Raw genomic sequence first — 17,881 nt, 5'->3', positions numbered from 1 at the left:
TTGAAGTAGCTGCTTTAGTGGCGCTTGTTCCAACACGTTTATTGTGTGGAAGCCCATTGCCATGACTTCTACGAGGACAATCCCTGCTTATATAGCCACGCTCGCTGCAATTGAAACATTGGCGGCTGTTGGTCAATTCAACGCAATCAGCTCGGCAGTGGTCATACTTTTGACAGAAACGACAAAAGGGGGGGGCATTTCGTCCCAAGTAAGAAGAATATCTCTCTCTTTATTAACCCAGTCAATAACTCTGCTAAGAGCTTGAGGATCGGTAGGATGGGGCTTGTTCAGGTTAAGGACTACATAGCCTTGTCCGAAAAAGACACTACCATCCATGTGAAGCCCAGCATCCAAGACTTCACCAAAATGGGAAAAACGTTCTACCATTTATTCACGCAAACGTAGGGGATGAATCAAAGGAAGGCGCTCAACTTTTACTCTGACAATCTTTGCGTCTGTTGGAAGACTGCGATAACCTTTAATTACTGTTTTATCATCAAGAGCCAACCCTTCGTTCAATAATGCCTGACATATGGAGGACTCAAGGTCCCAGCAAGTTTCGATGAATCTGCGTTGCAAGTACTTTCGCTCTACAAGCAGGGTGCCGAAAAAATGATAGGTGTTTGCGGTTAACATCTCGGATGTTGGTGATGTCGATCAAGATACTGTCTTGTTCCAGCCCAACAATAAAAGGTGTGAGTGCTGATAAAAGTAACATCTAAGGCTGATGCCCATCGAGAGTTAGATGAGGAGGTTGTGTAGTTAGTGGCTGATGGAGTGTTCGTGCTAGGCGAAGGGCTACGCCAGGACACAGTGTTTCGAGCAGCAGCTTGTGACCAGGTCTTTGTATTGTTTTCAGGTTGACGATGCTCCGTGTTCGAGGGGTCATGGTATGGGTCTGTTTTTTATGTGAAAGAACCATGAGATTCTATATGCTCACAACAGCATCAATGCATTACTCTTTCTGTCTCCACTTCTTTTTTCCTGTTGTCTGTTTCTGTCAGGTTTTTTTTTCGCTCTCTCTCCTTTTCTCTCTTGAAAATTGTTCATACAATTCCATAGAGTAGCCCATATAATTGTTTATTCAATAAAACATAATCTTTAACCAGAGCTAAACGAGCAGCCAGGCACTTTTCTTTCGCTTTTCAATCACTTTTTTTGGTTTTGACCAATTAGATTCGATCATTCTGTCAAAAAATCCAACGCTGCATCCTATCCATCCGTTAGTGCATCCGTCTAAAACATCATCCATCCGTCCACAAAACCATTCATCCGTCCAAAACAACCATCCATCCATCAAAATGGCAACTCACCTGGACATCCAGCAGTTGCATCAACTTGTGCTGACCCTAGCACAACAGGTACAACAACACGAAACTGTTTTTTCAGAACTCATAGCTCTGAAAGAAAAAGTTTCCATCCTTGAGCAGGAAAAATTTTTCTTGGAATCAGAAAACACCAAGCTCCTTTCTTGTGTCTGGACTCTCGAGTCCAATTTTTCACTGTCTGGGGCGACGCTCAGGTCTCTTCTCCTGTCTCTCCCCCTACTCCCACTGCCACACACCCAGGCAGTGGTGATTCATCCATCCATGCTTCCTCTTGGGCAGCCAAGGCTGCTAAGCCTGCCTCTCTCCCTGCCCGTCCTGCCCGCGTTTCGCAGAAGAAACGAGTTGCTGCTGCCCGTGCCTTTGTGAGCCCTGCTGCTAAAGGCCCACAGGGCTTTACATATGTGTACCTTGGTCGCTCTCGCAAGATCAATAGAGCTGAAGTCCGTTCTCATCTTCGTCGTTCTGGTGTGGATACAGGACGTATCCTTGATGTCTCTTTCCCTGCGTCTGGTGTGCTTGGCCTCCTGATGCATGTGCAGTATGTGGAGCAATTCACTGCTATCATGCAAAAGGTAGGTGCTGAATTGATCGGTGGCTTCGATCCTTTGGATCCTAAGCACCTTGCTGATCCAAAGTTTTCTGCTCTCTCTGTTGATGATCGTGCTCAACAAATGCACTCTCTTGTGCATGATCGTGCACTTGATACTCTCTCTTTTGTTCGCCCTGTCGTTGTTGGTCCTCTTGCCCGCTCTTTCATGGAGTTGGGTTGGATTGATCACGATGATCTCAAGACTGTTCTCTCTGCTGCTCGTGCTCGTTTGGAGAAACAAGACCCTAAATCGGCTGCTTTCTTGTTCAAGTCATCTGGTGCTTCAGACAATGAGTCTGAAATGGAATATTAATGAATATTCCATCAAATCCACAAGAATCAACCAACCCTCTCCGCTCCTTCTCCATTAGCATCTGGAATGCGAATGGCTTAAAAACCACGACCATCCACGATGTTATTTCACATGCTCTCTGTACAAATATCCTATTTATCACCGAAACTTGGCTCACCGCCGGCTATCTTCCTATAGATTGGTCGCAATACCATCTATATGGATCAAAGGTAGTTGGTGCAAACAACCGTGGCTCTGGTGGTGTCTCTGCTCTTGTCTCTCCTTCCTGTCCTTTTCCTGTCACCCAGTTGCCGTCTTTCAATGCATATACCCTCTCACTCAAAATGGGAGCAGTCAATGTGCATTGTTCGTACTTGTTGTGAACATATATGAATTCATATGTATAAATCAATAAATGATGATCATGGCAAAAGACCAGATTACATCTATGGCAATTGCAATGGATCTATAGTCACTGACATTCACTCATTCCACTAGAAGTACTACATCATCCTCATAGCCAGAGATTATTGACCTAGTGACTCTATTATTACCAATGGCCCCCATTAAGTGACAGTTAGAGCTGACAAATACATTAGCATTGGCATTTAACAAATATGTAGTAGTTTATTCAAGTTCAGGTCAGATCATGCACTATTGGCTGAGCTGACAACTTCCCCTAGAGGCATTTCTCTTAATTGCTCCTGATCTAACAAATCAATCCGTAGTCAAGAAGCTAACCCAAAACAATATTTTGAACGAGAAGAAAAAGTATAAATACCTTGACATTTTATAGCAATTGAAAGAGATAACATTTCTTAGAGAAATAAAAAAACCTATACAAGTTCTAACGGACTTTCTCTGTGTTCTTACCTTTTCTCTTATTGAATATCTATTCTCTCTTCATCTCACAACAAAGATAATTTTTGGCCACTGTAATAAATAAATGAATGCATCAGCCCTAGTTAAATGGTGTTATTAGACAGTCATTTTCTCTCCAACAGAGAAGCAAGTACATATAAACTAACAGAGTTTTATTTCTTTTTTGACAAAAATTACAAATGAATCAACGAGTAAACGGGTGCATCCAAAACCTTAGAACCATTCAAAAAATCAAGTTCCATAACAAAGACGTACTCGATAGTCTTAGCATTACACTTCTTAATCAACTCACCAGCAGCAGCAGCAGAACCGCCGGTGGCAATTAAATCATCAACAACAATAACACAAGCACCTTCCTTGAGAGAAGACTTTTGCAACTCAAATACATCCTAGTACAAGAATCAATATCAAGCAAATGACTCCTCTCTACTTACTTCTCCATATTCCTTAACATAAGTAGCCTGAACACATTCACCAGGCAATTTACCTTGCTTACGAACGGGAACAAAAGCAGCACCCAAGCGAAGAGCAATCAAGGGGCCAAACAAGAAACCACGGGCATCAAGACCTTTAAATTTATGCATTAACATCATTTCATCATGTATCGTGTATATTACCAACAACGGCATCAATCTTTTCCTTATAAGTAGAGTTGATGTGTTGAACGATATTGGAAATAAGAGCTTCAACAGCTGTGGGGTCTTGGAAGACAGGGAACATATCCTTGAATACAATGCCCTTTTTATTTTATTCTTTAAATTAGAAAAAAAAATGTTTTTATTTCATTTTCAATATACCTTCTTAGGGAAGTCTTCATGTGTACCGAGCAAGTTCTTGATACGTTCAATGTCGTAGTTGGTCATGGTGTTAAAGAAAGAAAGAAGGAAATAAAAAAAAAATTTATATTTTTCTTTTATAATAATGTGACTGTGCCCATTTAGGAAAAAAAAAAAAAAAAAAAAAGGGGTTATCAAAAGTGATACAATATGCTTATCATCCTTTTGCAAAATAGCATATATAATTTTATTATCCTTTGTTTCCTCTGTTGCCAGCACCTCTTGGATTTGCTTCTACGAATTCATCCCATTCCCTCTTTTTCATCGTCTCCGCATCTTGAGCTTCATAGTCATTATCATCAATAGGTTGTTTTTCAGGTGGCTCACCACTACCTGAATAAGTTACATAAACTTGATTTTATGTGACTTACCCTCCTTGAATGATATTTCCTCTAGCCATTTCTTGCTCCAAGTACTCATCAATGGTCATGGTAGGTAGATTATGTCCATAACCAAACACTTTGGATTTGATCTGTTCGCGTTGGTTTGTAATCACAAAAGGCTGAAGTGGTCTACCTTCTTTGTTTAGCAGAGGTTTATCGTTACCCCAATTGGCTCTTGTATTGACAGGTTTTTCTAGGAACATACTACGTCCTGTTTTTTCCATCATTTCCCGCATAATTTCCATTTCTTTCACCATCACCAATTCTTGTTCAATAGCATGCCAATTCTCTAAAGATCCTACAATTTCAAGTTGGATCAAAGCCAAGATCCATTCACGCTCTGTTTCATCAATGTCTCGATCCTCATCGTCTTGTTTCTCATTGGCTTGGTCAATATGTTGTCGAAGTTGTTGAATTTGCTGTTTAATGGCCTTTTCACGCTTAAACCGAGCAATCTTTTGTTCGCGTTGTTGTGCTGCAGGAACAGAAGGTGCTTTGCCATTATGAGATAAGCGTTGCATGAGAGTGACATCTTCTTTGTTCAGAAGCTCATGATCTTGACAAGCACAGAGAAAGCGTTGAATGTATTCCTATTGTACACACATGTCAATACGTTAGACTCATCAAATGAGTTATATACCTTGGACTGGTTCAGGACAGTACTTCGATCGAGATCTTTACCTGATAATTTCAAGGTCAAGTCACCTAAATAAGCGGTTGTCAATAAGAATTTGAGATCATTGGTATTCATGTCCTCGAGGATCTCGTTATCACTGAAAATATGAAGTTGAGTAATTAATTCATCTGCTCGTGTTAGACGTTGAATGGCATCTTTCACTTGAGATTGATATTGAGGATCAGTGCTTGAGAGTGTTGAGTCCTCCAGTTGGGTAAGGATTGATTGACCTGAAAGAAACAGTTGTCCGAGTGATAAGCCATCAAGTGAAGACATTGTCAAGATTAGAGAGAAAGAAAGGAAAAAAAAAAAAAGCCAATACGCGTCATTGGCTCAATACATGCTGCTTGTGGAACAAACTGACAGTGAATTCAATTGATTTTGTCTTAGAGTGGAAAAAAACGAACGGCATTATGTTGTGATGCTCATCAGAATATCACATGAAAATAAAGAAAATGGCTTACGTATGCTTTATTTATGATTGTTATCTACAATTTTGATTGTCCACCAGCAAGCTTCTTGAAGACAGTATCAAGCTTAGTAGCCAACATCATTTGACCCTTAATCTTGAGTTTACCAGACATGTAAGCTTTTTGGCCTAAAGAATCACATGTCAGTCAGATTGCTCATCATAAAATAACTACTACTTACCATTCAATTTACCAGTAGCCAACTGGATGAAATCAGCATCACCAATGTTGATAATAGCATCAGCCTTGTTTGGGCCCTTTCCTTTAAAAACATCTCCATTCTTCTTGAGGTCAATAGTGAATGTTTCTGTCTTTCCTTCACCATTCTTAATCACGAATTCAAAGATACCATTGACTTGCTTAATGAGCTTAGCCTTTTCTTCAGCAGGAAGAACATCTACGGATTGCTTGACAGAATTCAAGACTTCAGAACTTTGGAAACCAGGTGTTTTGATATCAGACATTGCGAACAAAAGAAAAAAGAAAAAGAGAAAAATAAACGCGTTAAATAGGAATTGAATTGCGGAATTTAAACGGGTCTTTACATATATTCCCATGCATCACGCTTCTAGTCAATAGAGAGACATTCATATGAAAACCTCATAAGCAAGAATTTTTTAATGTCAGTTTATAATGCAAGTAACATTTACACGCGGGAAGCAATCCAGATAGCAGTCTTACAACCCTGCATAATGACATGTTTGAGTAAAGAATGCAAAGGTGCTTGTTGAGCATCATGAGCAATAGCAATATCATGGTGTTCTAATTCTTCATCTCTGAATTTGGCTACAGTCTATGGTAATAAAATGAATAGGCATTAAATACAATTTGTTTTCTTACCTGGCTAAGGTCAGCAAGTTCTTGATTATGGTCTTTAATAGCTACCAGTTCACGCAGTTGATCATCGTAATGATTACCAATCACAGTCTCTACCGCCTCTGTACATGCCATCGCTGCTTCTTTACCTATTAAAGCAGTTCCGAATCCTACAGTATAACCGGCCACTTCCCAAACAGGACGCAAGAAACTAGGTCTTATTCTATGATGGCCTACTAAGGCATCAAATTTGGCTAAATGTAATTTCTCTTGGTCCCACATTTCTTGAAGAATAGGCTTCAGTTTCTTGTCTTTTCCCAAGACAGCAATCTGTCCTTTGTAGATGTAATAAGCACCTACTTCGCCAGCTTGATCAACACGAATCATGGGTTCAATCACTTTATGTTCTTCTGGAGTTAATGGGCGGCTCACAACAGGGGCAGCATGATAAGTAGCGAGTTTGCGCTTTGACATGGTACGAAAGAAAAGGGCATGACGTGTAGAACGAAGCATGTTTACATAGAATGATAAAATGATAGTGTGAGAGGGGAGGGGGACCGCTATTTATTTTTCAGTGGTTTCGAATTCCTTTTAAGGCTACGAAAAAAAGTTTTTTTTTTTTCAGTAAAGTGTAGGATGGGTAAAAAGAATTCAGAAGATTATCAAAAAAAGAGTGCTTCTAAATCAAACAAATCAAACACAAGAAGTCATGGAAGGCCTCATGCAGGGTAATGAGCGCAGAACTGTCATTTGTCTTATACATCACTAGATCTGGAAAAGGAAACAAATACGATCGATATGCAGGTGCAAGTTTGAGTGTACTCGGAGAACAAGAAGGCCTAGGTAATCTGATATAGTACTCAAGGAGAGAATACTAATGCATTCATACTGTAGTGGAAGAAGACTCGGGTTCTAGTATTCCTATGCCAGTTGTTATGTGGGTAAAGGAGAACCCTTTAAAGCGTGCCTCTAGCATGTTACTGACAGTCACTGGTAGGATTTTAAGCATTGCGATCCTAAGCGTTGTTCTGGTGTCAAACTAGCTCGATGCGATATGCTCAAGACTCTGAAATTAACACAGCGTTTCCGTGGTATTGTAGCAAGGTAAAAATCTAATTATATCTATACATGGGGCTCATACTTCTATATTTTTTAGCCCTGTTGGAGAAAAGGCAGTTTCGCCAGCAGATAGAAAAATTGTTGAACTTTATGGTGCAGGTGTAGTCGATTGTTCCTGGGCACGCATTGACGAAGTACCTTTCAGTAAGATCAGAGGCCCTACGGATCGTCTCTTGCCTTATTTAGTGGCTACTAATCCAGTAAATTACGGTAAGCCTTGGAAACTAAACTGTGCTGAAGCATTGGCTGCTATTTTCCATATTACCGGTTTCCCTGAACATGGAGATGAATTGATGTCAAAGTTTAAGTGGGGACATGCCTTTAAAAACGTGAATGGGTGAGGAAGAAAAATAAGGAAAATGTATGCTGATATTGGGTAGTGGATTGCTTTCGCGTTATGCTAAATGTAAAGATTCAACTGAAGTGATTGCTGTACAAAATGAATACCTTGCACAATTGGAACAAGATGAAAAGTCAAAGAAACAAAAGGCAGAGAAAGACGATTTAGATGATAGCGAAGATGATGATTTATTTCAAAATCATAATAGAGATAATGCTTTTACTGCCTTTGATGACACTGAAGAAGAAAGTGAGGAAGACACTGAAGAAGACAATGAAGAAGACAATGAAGAAGACAATGAAGGGTCAGACTTAGAAGAAGTTATAGATAAACTAGGCAATACCCATATTCGCCATCGATAAAAAAAAAATAAAAAGAAAAAGCACTTGTTTGCATCAAGAAAGAACAATGTAGAATAAAATAAAGAAAAGGTGGCATCTAAAGATAGATTTAGACAAAGTGCTTCCATAAGAGAAAAAAAAATGTTCATTTCAATTTACAGTATTTCTACTTTGAATTCAAACGATGTTAGTTTTTTTCTGGACGAATCAAAATTAATTTTTAGATGCTCTTCTTACCTATTTTGGACGAAATAAGAATGGAAATTAAACAGAAAGAGAAGAATTATTAGAGAAGGTACAATAGCATGTTAGATGATTTTACCTATAACAATCTTAATTCCCGAAGGAAATACCGTGTTTATTATGGCGATCATTGCTTCTCTTTTTAATTTCTCTTGAATCGTTCTGCACGGCCTTCATCCTTCCAAATTGACTTGGCAATGTTTATCATATTCAAACTAGCGTTGATGCCACGCTGCCATAATGTTCTGCACGTCTTGCAAACGAGAACACTATTACCGCGGGCACCACTAATACCACCCAAAGTCCTACTTTCACATTTGGAACATATTTGGGACGTCAAATATTCATCAATGTCCACAACGAGTAAGTCACCAGTCCTCTCTTCTTTTCAACGTTCTGTATAGAAGACTAGTGACACCAGTCCGGACCGTTTTCATCTCCACATGGTCCTTCCCAAACATGCCACTACCAAATACTATCAGTGGTACCTTCTGTTTGTACTGAAAGAAATTGATTTCTCTAAGTATCATAAACTTATGAGTATAAAAATTATCGTAGCCATGCCCAAGTAGCTTTTTACCTTGTTTCTGTTGTTTTCAGTGCCATTTTTCTCTTTCCTTTATCCTTCTTTCCAGACTTATCCCCCTTCTTTTTCCGCTTCCCTTTGTTCTTTGCTCTTTTTCGTTTGTTTCCTCTTGACTTCTTGTTGTATTTCTTTGTACCATCTAACAACATTTTTACCATTTGCTCCGGTGCTCTTTGACGACCCTGGTATAAGAAAAAGGCTTCTTTTGCAGTTTCTTGATTGTAAAAGCTGAAAATACGACCAATGTTTTCGAGCATATAAATGGCATACTCTATATACAGTGATTCATTGGCAGTCTTATTGGTGGGTATATTTGTTTCAATCGTCTTGATACCGCATGCTTTCTTTTTCTTCTCTTGCTCTGCTGAGAATCTTGTAGAGCCTGTCAAGTGGTAATATTCATTGATGGAACATTGTCTGAAGTTGTTAATATTATCACTTGAACCAACAAATGCAGTGAAAACCCTTTTTCTTCCTGGATCTATGCCTATTGGTAAATAGTGGCTGCCAACTTTATGCTGCTCAAAACCATCCAGGATCAGATCAGCTTGATTGATTTGCTTGGTTAAACGTTTTTCTGTGATTGTTCGTTTGTTAAAAACAAAATCAACAGAAAAACCGTCTGATCTGATCAGGTTACCAAAGAGCCTCTTATTTGTTCCAGTGGGTAATAAAGATTCAATCCTGGTAATAAACATATTTTAAATGACCATTATATAAAAACATTTTTTACTACTATGTACTTACAACTTGATTCTAAGCGGTTTAAAATCAAATACCTTGTAAAATAAATGCAGCTGATCATTATACCCTCTGTGGTGATCTGAGCACTTTCAATACAAAATATAATAAATAGTCTTTCATCTTATAAATGAATAATCACTTATAGCACTATACATCATAAATATAAAGTAAGCATTGTATAATGACAGTAAATAACGGTAATTGGGATAATATGGATATTTACAAATAAGAAAACCATGATTGTACCTTTTAGATAACCAGGAGAATGAAAGCAGAATTTACATAGTCAACTCCCAGGCACAAGCTGTCAAAGTGTTAAGTAATCAATAATCAGTAATCATAATTAGTCAATAAATCAGGTAGTATAAAAGACAACCTGGAAAAGATATATTTTAGAGAACAATCAAATTATTTTTGTAATAAAGAAGTACTGAACAGTCTCACTGTATTTCTTTGTTTTCTTTATTGTTCTATTCTATTTTCATTTAACAACCCAAACATCACACGGAGAGTTGTTACTTCTGGATATAGACGAGTATAAGACATCCAAGGTATGTAATGTTTACTTGGTCATAATTTGAATATTGACACTTCTGTATTATAAAGACTTGCGATTCGTGCCTTGAAATAAATTGGAGCATATTACGCAAGGAAGTGGTATCGAAAAACGGAAGATTCATCAAGTATTAGTTTGCAAAAACTGCAATATTTTTTTTTTGGGATCGAGACGTTATGGCTTCAAAGAATATGTTCACAATCGCTCAATCTATTTGGAACGGCCAAGGACGCCCTACCATGTTCACCCAACAAAGCGCCACCTCGAATGTGATGCCTGAGTTTTGATTAGCGAGGGCTTAAGGATTCTACAGGCAGGAGTTCTTCTCAAAAATCAATTTTGATTTGTATGAAAAATACTAACATTGTCGTCCCATTTTCATATCCTTGTCCCATTTTCGCTTCCGTGTCCCAATTTAATTTGGAAATGACCAATTTTTTTTATTGGCCCAACCTTGTTTCGTCGACAGTATCATAATCCTCAATTGGTATTACTTTTAACAGATTTTATGCAACACATGCTCACAAATAACTACTTGGTTTTGCTTATATTTTACAGTGAAGAATTGTCCCACAAATTAATTTTCTCTGGTTGTTTTGGTTCTCTTTGGAGAATAGTGTACATACTCAACGGCGCACTTAGATTGTTTTTGTGTTGGGCAATATAAGCTACAGGATCAAAGACTTTCCCATTCAGTCTGTTGGTAAGTGATTCTATAAGTCGCCCATGAATATTTATAGAAATTTTGTGTGGTAATTGTCTTTAACTAAACAACTTCAGTGCCTTCTTCATCTTGTTCTTCATTTTTTTCATCCTTGTCTTCATTATAATTAGGTTCATTGTCCTATATTGCTGAAGGCTGCTTTACATTGTTATCTAATAGGTCGTTATTTATTGAATCGCGCAAAGCTTTGTTCGTCTTGAGAATATACGCAGCGGAAGTCTTGTAAGAATCTACTTCTGCGATTTTCTTTTGCAGTTTATAACGTCAACTGTTGGTTAAGTAGTTTTTTTCTTCTTCAATCAATCAATCACTCACTTGGGCACACATAACGGCATAGATTTTTTTGAAAGCTATCGTGGTCTTATTGAGCCTATAAATTTAGAAGTTAGATCTGTAGAATGCGCTTTACGTTCTGCGAAATCTACTCACTTCTTTTGCACATGGGCTGTTGGACGAATCTTTCTGACAGTCTTATTATACTTGTTTATCTATAGTGTCATCAGCTTGAACACGTTCGTTGAGTTAGTCGTGGTGGATAGGTTAATAACATCTCGTTCTTTCTTTGTAACAAAATCATTAAAGTTTAGAGATTTGGTGCTTTGCAAATATTCACTGATGACGGCTTCTATCTTTATAGAAGGTCTGTGATGGCTTTTACTTTATCGAATATTCAATCTCCGGACACACCCAAATTATACGGCATCGATTCTCAAACACCAAGAGCACAATAGAATTTTCATTACAAGGGTTTTTTATTCACACATTTAATGAACAAGATAATTCAAGAACGAGCCGTGTTAAAGATGTAGGAATCGCATAACTTATCTTAGGTCGTTACAGGAGCTATGGAATGTTGCATCTTCTCTGAAGGTGTAGTGTGCATGATGTGTTTTCATGGCGTCCTTCTAGCACCCCTTAGCGAAAGCATGGTGGCGCAAGTTGTGTTTATTTAGCCTATATAGCCGTGTTAGTAGCGTAGATGTACAGCATCACCAGGTTAATCCGTCTCCTTGATACTTATGACCATGGACTCCGTTTTTCAAAACAATCAACTTTTGTTGATTTTGTGCGTTACAAAACTAATTGGTTTCCATTACCCTTGATATGCTCACTGCCAACCGCTATTTTTACAGAGAAACTAAAATACCTGACACCACCACAGTTGACTCTTTTTCTCCTGGCGCGTTTGAAGTTACCCAGATGAAGGAATTGATGAAGACAACCTTAGAAAAAATTGAAGAACATGTCCTTGATGACTAGAGTCTTGATTTCTTTTTTCTTTCTCTATATAAATAGTCTATAGTTAAAATTTCTTATGTCTATTGTTTCTTTACTCTCAAACTAGCTGATAGCAATACAAAACGCCATAGAAAAATCTCGCTTCAAACTGCTACGAACAATTTTTGTGTCGTCGATCGACAACGTGAGCAATAGAGAAATCAAAAAGGGGTGGTTTTAACAAGCTACATGTCATTTGAGATTGTTGGCTATGAATGATATCATGAAAAGTTACACGAACAAATTTGCCAAGCATGCTCACACCGAGTTTGTGGATAGTGAAATGAATATAAATGACGAAAAAATCGCATCATGATTGATATGTAAGACTATAAAAAAACAAGGGTTAAGACGCTCTATTCTCTTTCTTCTTTTCCTTACACAGATCATGTCAACAGAAGAACATAAACCTCGCTTTCATTTGAAAGATATCGCAGAAAAGATTCGAAACAAAATGTAAATGTAAATGTAACTTGGGCTTGAATTAATTGTTTTTAGTCTTGCAGAACATGATTCTGATGCACATCAATTGTTAAGAAATTCGCCAGGTAATGAAAATAAAGCTCATTCAGCCCAAGACAAAGGGAATGTGTATGGTATTGAACACCCTGGATCCACGGGTGTTATTTACGTTATGGATCGTGCTACAAAGAATGGATATACTTCGACAAACACAGAATGGTCCAACTTTGGTCAAGGCGCACCTGAAGGTAAAAGTGTATACACACATACAGAGAAGGAGAGGCTAATACCGTATAGTGGGTCCTATTGAGGGCTGTATGGATAGACCAGAAACGATTGACATACCACACGATGCGTATGAATATGCACCTACAAGCGGTACCACTGAATTAAGAACAGCAGTGGCTAATTTATACAACGAAATCTATCGTCAAGGCAAGGAATCCAAATATACGCACGAAAATGTCTGTATCGTTCCTGGTGGTCGTGCAGGTCTATCTCGTATTGCTTCTGTGATTGGTAATGTGAATGTAGGCTACTTCTTGCCTGAATACACAGCGTATGAACAAATGCTTTCTGTATTCAAACGATTTGTGCCTATTCCTGCTACCTTAGATGAAGAATCAAATTATCATATTGACCCCGAAACTATCCGAAAAGAGATCGCTGGGCGTGGTTTAGGCGTCATTGTAGCCTCAAATCCTCGTAATCCTACTGGTCAAGTCATTAAAGATGAAGAATTGGCTGAGCTGGTTGATATTGCCAGAGAACGACACGCAACATTTGTCATGGACGAATTTTACTCCGCCTATATTTACAACCAAAAAGAAGGCAAGACTGTCAGTATCACAGAGTTTGTGGAAGACGTGAATAAAGATGCTGTTATTGTGGTAGATGGTCTTACAAAGAACTTTCGTGTAAGTGCATAGGATTTGGTTGGATTCATGTTGAACAATTTTTTGTTTTTAGATGCCTGGCTGGCGTGTTTGCTGGATTGTAGGACCCAAATCAGTTATTACAGCAATGGAAATGGCAGGGTCGTTTTTAGAAGGTGGTGCAAACCATCCCCTTCAATTAGCAGCCATTCCTTTCTTGGACCCTGAAAAGTTTCGAAATGAAGCCAAGGCACTTCAACGTCATTTTAGACAAAAAAAGATTATGTGCTGAAACGATTAGATGAAATGGGACTTCATGTCAAAGTACCACCTAATGCCACCTTTTATGTCTGGCTTGATTTATCGCATTTACCAGAACCCATTAACATTGGTCTTTGCTTCTTTGAAGAATGTCTTAAGGAAAAAGTGTAAGTGGAACAAACCATCTGGTGTTATCTAAACATTTGCTATAGTATCGTTGTACCTGGTATCTTTTTTGATGTGAATGTAAGCATATTTTGTTGTTGATGAGACATCCTCATTTTTTTTTAGCCTTCGCATCGTCGTGAATTGTTTGAATCCCCTTGCCATCATTTTGTTCGTTTGAGTTTTGGTCCACCTATGGATCAACTCAAGCTTGGATTGGATCATATTGAGCGCGTCATTCGAAAATTTACAGCCAAAGAATAGTACCAGATCGTATTCAGTTTTGTGTTACATCTATTTTTTTTTGTAAAATGTTTATGCAAAGCAAGCAATAAAGTTTTTATTTATCATATAGAGGGATGTGGATTTTTGAGACAAAAGAACAACATCCAGCATGCATTGAAAGATCAAGATGATGTATAGAAAGTATTTAATGTTTTTGCTATAAACAAGTACTTTGAATCGCTTGTCTTCTGATTTCTATTGTCTCTTTTACACTTTTCAAACAAGGTTTTCCTGGATGATTATGAAAATTCTGACTCATCTAAAAACCTGAGAAATTAAGAGGACATGTCAAATAATCAATTCCCAACATTTTAAACAGAGACTATTCAGCCCGCATCATGCATCTTTCTAAAAAAAAAGAAAAGAAAAAGAAATCAAATCGTATCCTTTGTCTTTTCAAGCTGAATCGCTTGTCCTGCAGCATTCGTTATAAAACTTATATCACAGCTTTGTTTTCATAAAAAAGATACCTGGAACAATTACGAGTATGTGTTACGTTAGGAGCGGCGATTGTTGCAAGAACAACAAACAATTGATGTTTGACAAAAGCGCTTTTTCAAACTACACAGAAAGGCAAACGAAATCCTATCCAAAAATTGGAAAATGAAGAAAGCATTTTTTTTTGACATTTTAATTTTTTTTTTTTTTTTTTTTTTTTACTAATGTCACTTTAAGGCCGGACATAGCTACCGAAGTTGACCGCCTTTCAAGTTGCATGAAAAATAAAATTCAATACGTATTACCAACGCGTCTGTATAGTAGTGTGAACATGTGTGTAACAAAACACAATAATGCTAAAAACCTTCAACTATAAAATCTCAGTTTTTATTTTTTTGCTTTTTTTTCTTTACAAAACTTCTTATATTAATTGTCACCCCCCATCTTTTTATTCTTTAAAAAATGTCTCTTGCCAAACAAAACTTTGCTACTCAATCTGAAGAAGGATTGAACCAACAAATCAATACTGAACTGCAAGCCTCTCAAGTCTATTTGTCCATGGCTGCTTGGGCTCAACATTCTTCTGTTGCGTTACCAGGTATATTGATCATTCTGTTACGCAGTATTCTGATATGATCTAGGTTTGGAAAAATACTTTCGCGAATCTGCTAAAGAAGAAAGAGAACATGCTCAACGTTTAATTGGTAAGTAAGCCTTTTTTTGTTTTCATGGTGATTGATCAAGTTACCTTTTAGACTATGTCAACACCAGAGGTGGAAGAGTTGTCTTGCGCGCTTTGCAAGCTCCTGAGGTAAGCATCCAATGATTGACTACGCGTGCACATGCGTGAGATTTCATGTATCTGACAACTTTTTTTGTGTCTAGACTGATTGGAAGTCTGCTAAAAATGCTGTTGAATCCGCCCTTCAACTTGAAAAAGGCAAGCTATTTTTTCTTTTTGGTGTAGACTAACATGTTCTTTAGATGTCAACAAGTCTCTCTTAAACTTGCACAAGATTGCCGATAGCCAAAACGATCCACAAATGTGTGACTTTATTGAAGCTTATTATTTGGGTGAACAAGTTGAAGCTATTAAGAAGTTGGCTGATATGGTTACACAACTCAATCGTGTCGGTGAAGGTCTTGGTGTCTATTTGTGGGATCAACAACTTTACAGAGAAGGCACCGGTGCTGGTAGTCGTGCCACTGGTAGCCCTCTTGATCTTGCTTAAAGCGATTATTTTATTATTAAAAATTATGTTTATGTTTAAAATCTCTACGTATGTGTATGTGTGTGTGTGTGTGAAAAAGTTCATTTGATCATGTTTAGGATGGCAAGAGTTTCATTTGATAAGGTTTACCACTTGTTTCAAATGTCATATCCTCCATCAAAAACCGATACCAAATAATAGTCAATGGAATAGTAGAAAAATGCCATAGACTGTGGGCATCAAAAACACGCCATAAAGGAGGGAAATCAAACAGTTCAAGACTCAGCGCAAGTGAAACACCCATACCTGACATGACAGCCAGATAAGCATAAGGACGATCAATTGCATGACAGTCTAATTTCTGTAGCACATACCAGCATACCCAAACAAGGACTTGCAGTGTACCCACCATCACATTGGCCATCATATTGTATACGTAGTCAAATTCATAACAGGTCAAGTAGATAATATGGGCTGCGTAAAAGCAACTACAGACTACGGCCAGCGCAATCATTGTGCTCTTTTTCTGAATCCGACATACACGGACTATGGCAAAATACAATGAATACAAAACATAAAGAGCAGCAGAGAAATAGTCCATCAAGGTAGTCAGTCTTTTGTCTCTTGAGTGAAATATGGTGCTCCAGACCCAAGCATTCATACCAATAAGTGTATACAAGAGGAGCAACGGCCGCAAAGCATAATTGGAGGGTGTATGGCGGTGAAGCTGGAAAAAATAATAGCCTTGAACAAGTCCGTTACCAATTGAGAATAAAACGGAAGCGGGCTCTTGAATGCCGAAAAAGCGATAAAATGGCCATTTACCATAGTATTGGTAAACAGTGGTATGGTTTGCAATAGCCTTATCAGTGATGTTCTGCATGCATGTATAACGACAGTTTTCAGGACCTATAGAATATGTTATTATGTATTTTATGTAAATACACTACCCTACATGTCCATTTTAATAGACGTAAAGTAAAGTCAAGTTGTGTTGGGCATGTTGAATTGATGCATTTTTTGACACAATGTACGAAAACTGGTTTTTCATCACCGTCTGATGCAAACACAAATGCAGCATAAAATAGTATAAATAACAAAAAAGTACGTCTCAACATAACAAACAGAAAGAAAACAAGAAAACGACGTAATTAGTACATATTTTGATAGTTTTTTTTTTCTATCTTGCTATGCTTCGTGACTGTATCGGTTAATCTTTACTCATTTCAGCATGTAAAAATTTGGCATACAGAAAATTTCTAATTGCATAAATGCTACTTTTTGACACATTTGCTCTATACAAACTAAAAATGAGCTTTTGATTAAAGAACCTCTCCATCTTTTATAGAAAGTCATTTTGGGGTTTGATCAATTGGCAAAACCCTTCAAAGATTCTTCAAATGGATATTAGTGCTATTCTGAGCTAGTCTTTAAGTTACAGTTTTCATATTAGAACCATTATTTGAAAAAGTTAAAAATACTTTATCAAAAATATTGTCATGTTTCAACCTTATTCATTAGCGTACATAAGTCCATTCTAAAGATTTGAAGAGTCCTCGCAATGACAATACTTCTTATTGAATTAAAGCAAAGTGTTCTTAATCAAATACCATGAATGCTATAGTTATGGCTGTACGATATTGTCATTCATCATTATATATGACTCATATAATATAGCTAATGAGGATCATAGGGTTTATATAGAGAGAAAGAGACAAGAATACCAAACACCATCAACGCATACAAAGGAAATCAAATTACTGCTTGACAATATATATATATATATTTACAGACATAATTGATTTTGACCATTTGAATAAAATCCTAGTGTTTCAAGTCTATGATAATTGTTTAGCTCCTTTTTTATGATATTAATTTACATTGACAATTATAGATCAACTCAGCATTAGGCTGTTTGGCGCGTGTAACCATTCATGCTGATATCAGAAGCGGTGTTTGGTATACTAAACAATTGATAAAA

General features: G+C 37.5%; 10 protein-coding genes across 10 annotated transcripts; 3 read left to right on the top strand and 7 right to left on the bottom strand.

Moving 5' to 3' along the window:
• Positions 1-3,222: 3,222 nt before the first annotated feature.
• B0P05DRAFT_555632 (adenine phosphoribosyltransferase) lies at positions 3,223-3,956 on the bottom strand (the record flags this gene model as incomplete). The annotated part of the gene is made up of 4 exons (XM_051579819.1): positions 3,223-3,480; positions 3,526-3,659; positions 3,709-3,829; positions 3,889-3,956. Coding segments are annotated over 4 exons (539 nt in total), but the record flags the coding sequence as incomplete, so codon positions are not given.
• Positions 3,957-4,050: 94 nt separating this feature from the next.
• On the bottom strand, positions 4,051-5,301 carry B0P05DRAFT_555629 (TAP42-like protein). The gene is made up of 3 exons (XM_051579818.1): positions 4,951-5,301; positions 4,299-4,900; positions 4,051-4,256 (listed from the first exon to the last, which is right to left on the bottom strand). Exons 1-3 carry the CDS (start codon positions 5,260-5,262, stop codon positions 4,118-4,120), a joined length of 1,053 nt encoding a protein of 350 aa, XP_051431579.1. The 5' UTR covers positions 5,263-5,301; the 3' UTR covers positions 4,051-4,117.
• A 173-nt stretch (positions 5,302-5,474) lies between these two features.
• Positions 5,475-5,920, bottom strand: B0P05DRAFT_476854 (SCP2 sterol-binding domain-containing protein; the record flags this gene model as incomplete). The annotated part of the gene is made up of 2 exons (XM_051574934.1): positions 5,475-5,584; positions 5,638-5,920. The coding sequence occupies 2 exons, from the start codon at positions 5,918-5,920 to the stop codon at positions 5,475-5,477; spliced, it is 393 nt and encodes a 130-aa protein (XP_051431578.1).
• Positions 5,921-6,102: 182 nt separating this feature from the next.
• Positions 6,103-6,746, bottom strand: B0P05DRAFT_476841 (ubiquinone biosynthesis protein Coq7; the record flags this gene model as incomplete). The annotated part of the gene is made up of 2 exons (XM_051574932.1): positions 6,103-6,249; positions 6,297-6,746. 2 exons carry the CDS (start codon positions 6,744-6,746, stop codon positions 6,103-6,105), a joined length of 597 nt encoding a protein of 198 aa, XP_051431577.1.
• A 449-nt stretch (positions 6,747-7,195) lies between these two features.
• B0P05DRAFT_581091 (uncharacterized protein) lies at positions 7,196-8,093 on the top strand (the record flags this gene model as incomplete). Its single annotated transcript, XM_051582069.1, has 4 exons — positions 7,196-7,213; positions 7,270-7,376; positions 7,429-7,728; positions 7,772-8,093. 4 exons carry the CDS (start codon positions 7,196-7,198, stop codon positions 8,091-8,093), a joined length of 747 nt encoding a protein of 248 aa, XP_051431576.1.
• A 353-nt stretch (positions 8,094-8,446) lies between these two features.
• Positions 8,447-9,605, bottom strand: B0P05DRAFT_605597 (uncharacterized protein). Its single transcript, XM_051583347.1, has one exon. The coding sequence runs from the start codon at positions 9,597-9,599 to the stop codon at positions 8,892-8,894; it is 708 nt and encodes a 235-aa protein (XP_051431574.1). The 5' UTR covers positions 9,600-9,605; the 3' UTR covers positions 8,447-8,891.
• On the bottom strand, positions 8,544-8,937 carry B0P05DRAFT_555621 (uncharacterized protein). The gene has a single exon (XM_051579817.1). The coding sequence runs from the start codon at positions 8,843-8,845 to the stop codon at positions 8,684-8,686; it is 162 nt and encodes a 53-aa protein (XP_051431575.1). The 5' UTR covers positions 8,846-8,937; the 3' UTR covers positions 8,544-8,683.
• A 2,978-nt stretch (positions 9,606-12,583) lies between the features above and the next one.
• B0P05DRAFT_555600 (pyridoxal phosphate-dependent transferase) lies at positions 12,584-14,318 on the top strand. The gene is made up of 6 exons (XM_051579816.1): positions 12,584-12,659; positions 12,702-12,913; positions 12,963-13,582; positions 13,635-13,825; positions 14,014-14,047; positions 14,093-14,318. Exons 1-6 carry the CDS (start codon positions 12,592-12,594, stop codon positions 14,228-14,230), a joined length of 1,263 nt encoding a protein of 420 aa, XP_051431573.1. The 5' UTR covers positions 12,584-12,591; the 3' UTR covers positions 14,231-14,318.
• A 782-nt stretch (positions 14,319-15,100) lies between these two features.
• On the top strand, positions 15,101-15,962 carry B0P05DRAFT_555596 (ferritin-like superfamily). Its single transcript, XM_051579815.1, has 5 exons — positions 15,101-15,287; positions 15,331-15,393; positions 15,445-15,500; positions 15,575-15,629; positions 15,674-15,962. The coding sequence occupies exons 1-5, from the start codon at positions 15,152-15,154 to the stop codon at positions 15,919-15,921; spliced, it is 558 nt and encodes a 185-aa protein (XP_051431572.1). The 5' UTR covers positions 15,101-15,151; the 3' UTR covers positions 15,922-15,962.
• Positions 15,918-17,406, bottom strand: B0P05DRAFT_555591 (Mn2+ homeostasis protein-like protein Per1). The gene is made up of 2 exons (XM_051579814.1): positions 16,856-17,406; positions 15,918-16,809 (listed from the first exon to the last, which is right to left on the bottom strand). Exons 1-2 carry the CDS (start codon positions 17,016-17,018, stop codon positions 16,016-16,018), a joined length of 957 nt encoding a protein of 318 aa, XP_051431571.1. The 5' UTR covers positions 17,019-17,406; the 3' UTR covers positions 15,918-16,015.
• Positions 17,407-17,881: the final 475 nt, after the last annotated feature.

Source organism: Gilbertella persicaria (assembly GCF_025201335.1).
Source record: "Gilbertella persicaria strain CBS 190.32 chromosome Unknown B0P05scaffold_43, whole genome shotgun sequence".
Taxonomy (NCBI): domain Eukaryota; kingdom Fungi; phylum Mucoromycota; class Mucoromycetes; order Mucorales; family Choanephoraceae; genus Gilbertella; species Gilbertella persicaria.
The sequence above is the reverse complement of the archived record's forward strand: the minus strand, read 5'-3'. Positions and strand labels throughout refer to the sequence as shown.

Bases quoted from the DNA above. Each gene is read 5' to 3' on its own strand.
- B0P05DRAFT_555596 (XM_051579815.1), top strand. From the start codon at position 15,152: ATGTCTCTTGCCAAACAAAACTTTGCTACTCAATCTGAAGAAGGATTG. The intron at 15,394-15,444 runs GTAAGTAAGCCT...GTTACCTTTTAG, and splicing joins ACATGCTCAACGTTTAATTG to ACTATGTCAACACCAGAGGT. The intron at 15,630-15,673 runs GCAAGCTATTTT...CATGTTCTTTAG, and splicing joins CGCCCTTCAACTTGAAAAAG to ATGTCAACAAGTCTCTCTTA.
- B0P05DRAFT_605597 (XM_051583347.1), bottom strand. From the start codon at position 9,599: ATGTTTATTACCAGGATTGAATCTTTATTACCCACTGGAACAAATAAG.
- B0P05DRAFT_555629 (XM_051579818.1), bottom strand. From the start codon at position 5,262: ATGTCTTCACTTGATGGCTTATCACTCGGACAACTGTTTCTTTCAGGT. The intron at 4,901-4,950 runs GTATATAACTCA...TGTGTACAATAG, and splicing joins CTGTCCTGAACCAGTCCAAG to GAATACATTCAACGCTTTCT. The intron at 4,257-4,298 runs GTAAGTCACATA...TTATTCAGGTAG, and splicing joins GGAAATATCATTCAAGGAGG to TGGTGAGCCACCTGAAAAAC.
- B0P05DRAFT_555591 (XM_051579814.1), bottom strand. From the start codon at position 17,018: ATGTTGAGACGTACTTTTTTGTTATTTATACTATTTTATGCTGCATTT. The intron at 16,810-16,855 runs GTAGGGTAGTGT...CATATTCTATAG, and splicing joins ACGTCTATTAAAATGGACAT to GTCCTGAAAACTGTCGTTAT.
- B0P05DRAFT_555621 (XM_051579817.1), bottom strand. From the start codon at position 8,845: ATGATACTTAGAGAAATCAATTTCTTTCAGTACAAACAGAAGGTACCA.
- B0P05DRAFT_555600 (XM_051579816.1), top strand. From the start codon at position 12,592: ATGTCAACAGAAGAACATAAACCTCGCTTTCATTTGAAAGATATCGCA. The intron at 13,583-13,634 runs GTAAGTGCATAG...TTTTGTTTTTAG, and splicing joins GTCTTACAAAGAACTTTCGT to ATGCCTGGCTGGCGTGTTTG. The intron at 13,826-14,013 runs GTGCTGAAACGA...CATTTGCTATAG, and splicing joins TTTAGACAAAAAAAGATTAT to TATCGTTGTACCTGGTATCT.